Genomic DNA, 4,192 nt, shown 5'->3' with positions numbered 1-4,192 from the left:
GGGAGAGTGTCGACAGGGAGGCGGTCAGAGCTGCTCCGTCACACTCTGCTGCTTCCGGTTCACTTTATACACAAATAACACCTGATAGCATGTTAGCCGCCCGATGCTAACACACACAAATCTGTACCGGGAAGTCCTCCGGTAACCTCTGAGACTGTTCCGGTAGTAGCACCGGGATAAAGGGACGTGTTTATAGAACTGTTAGTTAATGATTAAAGTTTATCAGCGGTTAGCCGCTAGCTAAACGTGCTAATGGGAAGTAGATGCTAGGTGGCTAACGTGTTAGCAGAGGAGCTAAAGATGAGTTCAGATAGAACTGCTAACGGCTCACAGAGTTGCTAACTGCTCACACAGTTGCTAACGGCTCATAGACATGCTAACGGCTCACACAGATGCTAACGGCTCACAGAGCTTCACACATAGAGCTATATTCTCTGTTTTCAGCTAAAACTACTCAGGACTCTAAAGGACACAGTGACCGACAGCTCCGCGGACCAATAGCAAAGCTGCATGCTGGGTATTTCTCAGGGAACCAATCAGAGGGCCCCTGTTGGTATGCGGGGGGCGGGACTTAGCTAGGGTGAAGAAGGCAGAGAAACGGAGCCCAGCAAGGTCACAACACAGTACCTAATACTGCAGTACTGAGTACTAATACTGCAGTACTAGTACTAATACTGCAGTACTAGTACTAATACTGCAGTACTGAGTACACACAGTATATAATATTGCAGTACTATGTACTAATACTGCAGTACTGAGTACACACAGTATATAATACTGCAGTACTAGTACTAACACTGCAGTACTCTGTACTAATACTGCAGTACTAGTACACACAGTATATAATACTGCAGTACTAGTACTAATACTGCAGGACTGTGTACTAATACTGCAATAGTGGTACACACAGTATATAATACTGCAGTACTAGTACTAATACTGCAGGACTGTGTACTAATACTGCAATAGTGGTACACACAGTATATAATACTGCAGTACTGTGTAATATTACTGCAGTACCAGTGTGTATTAATACTGCAGGTAAAAGTACATAAATGTAGTTAAAGTAATATTTAGGTGAGTGGAAGTATAAAGTAACATCACATAGAAATACTACAGTATCTTCATTTATAAGCTCAGTCTGTGACCCTGTTATACCAGTACTATTATTATTATTATATGTAGTACTATTACTATTATTATAGTTATTGTTGTTGTTGTGGAGCGTCTGTGTATAAATAAAGTTTATTAGATGTTGACCAGCTGCTGGTCACATGATGCTGCTGCTGTCCTGTCTAACTGTGTCTCTGTCTCTCAGAGGACAAACTAACCAGTGGAACCAGTGGAGGTGAACCAGTGGAGGTGGAGTTGAACCAGTGGAACCTGTGGAACCAGTGGAACCAGTGGAACCAGTGGAACCAGTGCAGTGGAACCAGTGGAACCAGTGGAACCAGTGGAACCAGTGCAGTGGAACCAGTGGAACCAGTGGAGGTCTCGTGTGTTTCTGTGGTTGAGGACTGACCACCAGTGTGTGTGAGAGTGTTTAAGGACTGCTGATGCATCGTTTAAGGACTTGTGCGGCGCGGTTGCGTCCGCTCACCGCCTCGCAGGCGGCTCAGACTGTCGGCCAGCAACGGCCAATCACAGCCGCCCCCACGGGCGGCACAAGGACGTTTCAGCCAATCAGGTGCTACACAGCACCGGTGGCTTCTGAGCCGTTTCTGAACGGAACGAGCTCCAACTACGTAGAGGAGATGTACCTGTCCTGGCTGGAGGACCCCAAGAGTGTTCACAAGGTGAGCTCATCACTATGAGGTCATCACTATGAGGTCATCACTATGAGCTCATCACATAACTGACATGTCACATGACACCAGCCAGGGACCTGCACTCCACACTCTCCACACTCTCCACACTCTCCATACTATCCATACTCTCCATACTATCCACACTATCCATACTCTCCATACTATCCACACTCTCCATACTCTCCACACTATCCACACTCTCCATACTATCCACACTATCCACACTCTCCATACTATCCACACTCTCCATACTCTCCACACTATCCACACTCTCCATACTATCCACACTATCCACACTCTCCATACTCTCCACACTATCCACACTATCCACACTCTCCATACTATCCATACTCTCCACACTATCCACACTCTCCACCCTATCCACATTCTCCACACTCTCCACACTCTCCACACTCTCCATACTATCCATACTCTCCATACTATCCACACTCTCCATACTCTCCACACTATCCACACTCTCCATACTATCCACACTATCCACACTATCCACACTCTCCATACTCTCCACACTCTCCACCCTATCCACACTCTCCATACTCTCCACACTATCCACACTATCCACACTCTCCATACTATCCATACTCTCCACACTATCCACACTCTCCACCCTATCCACATTCTCCACACTCTCCACACTCTCCACACTCTCCATACTATCCACACTCTCCACACTCTCCATACTATCCACACTCTCCATACTATCCACACTATCCACGCTATCCACACTATCCATACTATCCATACTCTCCACACTCTCCACACTCTCCATACTATCCACACTCTCCATACTATCCACACTCTCCACACTCTCCATACTATCCATACTATCCATACTCTCCACACTCTCCACACTCTCCACACTCTCCATACTCTCCACACTCTCCATACTATCCACACTCTCCACACTATCCATACTCTCCATACTCTCCACACTATCCACACTCTCCACACTCTCCACACTCTCCACACTCTCCATACTATCCATACTATCCACCCTATCCACCCTATCCATACTATCTACACTCTCCACACTATCCACACTCTCCATACTATCCACACTCTCCACACTATCCACACTCTCCATACTATCTACACTCTCCACACTATCCACACTCTCCATACTATCCATACTCTCCACACTCTCCACACTCTTCATACTATCCATACTATCCATACTATCCACACTCTCCACACTCTCCATACTATCCACACTATCCATACTATCCCTACTCTCCACACTCTACACACTATCCACACTCTCCACACTATCCATACTATCCACACTCTCCACACTCTCCACACTCTCCATACTCTCCATACTATCCACACTCTCCACACTCTCCATACTATCCACACTCTCCACACTCTCCATACTCTCCACACTCTCCATACTCTCCATATTATCCACACTCTCCATACTCTCCACACTATCCACATTCTCCATACTATCCACACTCTCCACACTCTCCACACTCTCCATACTATCCACACTCTCCACACTCTCCATACTCTCCATACTCTCCATACTCTCCATACTATCCACACTCTCCACACTCTCCATACTCTCCATACTATCCACACTCTCCACACTCTCCACACTATCCACACTCTCCATACTATCCACACTCTCCACACTCTCCATACTATCCATACTATCCACACTCTCCATACTATCCACACTCTCCATACTATCCACACTCTCCACACTCTCCATACTATCCACACTCTCCACACTTTCCACACTATCCACACTCTCCATACTATCCACACTCTCCATACTCTCCACACTCTCCACACTATCCATACTCTTCATACTCTCCACACTATTGTTTTAATTTCTCTTTGTGGTTTTATTTGTTATTCACTAAACTCATCTAATACTTTCTCTCTGGTGATCCTCCTCCTCAGTCGTGGGATGTGTTTTTCCGTAACGCTAACGCCGGAGCCCCCCCCGGCGCTGCCTACCAGTCTCCTCTGGGTCTGACTGCGTCTCCTCAGCTCTCCTCGCTGGTCGGAGCTCAGCCCAACGTGGAGAAACTGGTGGAGGATCACCTGGCTGTGCAGTCCCTGATCAGAGCCTACCAGGTACACACACACACACACACACACACACACACACACACACACTGATCAGAGCCTACCAGGTACACACACACACACACACACACACACACACATTGGTTGATCATGTTTTAATGTTTCATTAAATAATGTTTGTTAATATTTTAATGATCATTGAATGACATCATTACATCACTCTGTTAAAGCAGATCCAGGAAGTTATTAACTATAAGTTAACGATTGATTGATTTTTTGTCTTTTAATGAACAAATATGATTCAAATCTTTTTAATGTGTTTAAAT

At 45.8% G+C, this 4,192-nt stretch overlaps 1 protein-coding gene across 1 annotated transcript in view; it reads left to right on the top strand.

Moving 5' to 3' along the window:
* Positions 1–1,391: 1,391 nt before the first annotated feature.
* LOC128364215 (caspase recruitment domain-containing protein 9-like) overlaps positions 1,392–4,192 on the top strand; it is a 27,427-nt gene continuing 24,626 nt past the window's right edge. Inside the window, exons 1-2 of the mRNA XM_053324751.1 lie at positions 1,392–1,796; positions 3,738–3,914. Of these exons, the coding sequence (XP_053180726.1) occupies positions 1,557–1,796; positions 3,738–3,914 (417 nt within the window). The 5' untranslated portion in view covers positions 1,392–1,556. The remainder of the gene's footprint in view (positions 1,797–3,737; positions 3,915–4,192) is intronic.

This window comes from Scomber japonicus, chromosome 9 (genome assembly GCF_027409825.1).
Source record: "Scomber japonicus isolate fScoJap1 chromosome 9, fScoJap1.pri, whole genome shotgun sequence".
Lineage (NCBI taxonomy): Eukaryota > Metazoa > Chordata > Actinopteri > Scombriformes > Scombridae > Scomber > Scomber japonicus.
Note: the sequence above shows the minus strand (reverse complement) of the source record. Positions and strands in the feature narration are given on the sequence as shown.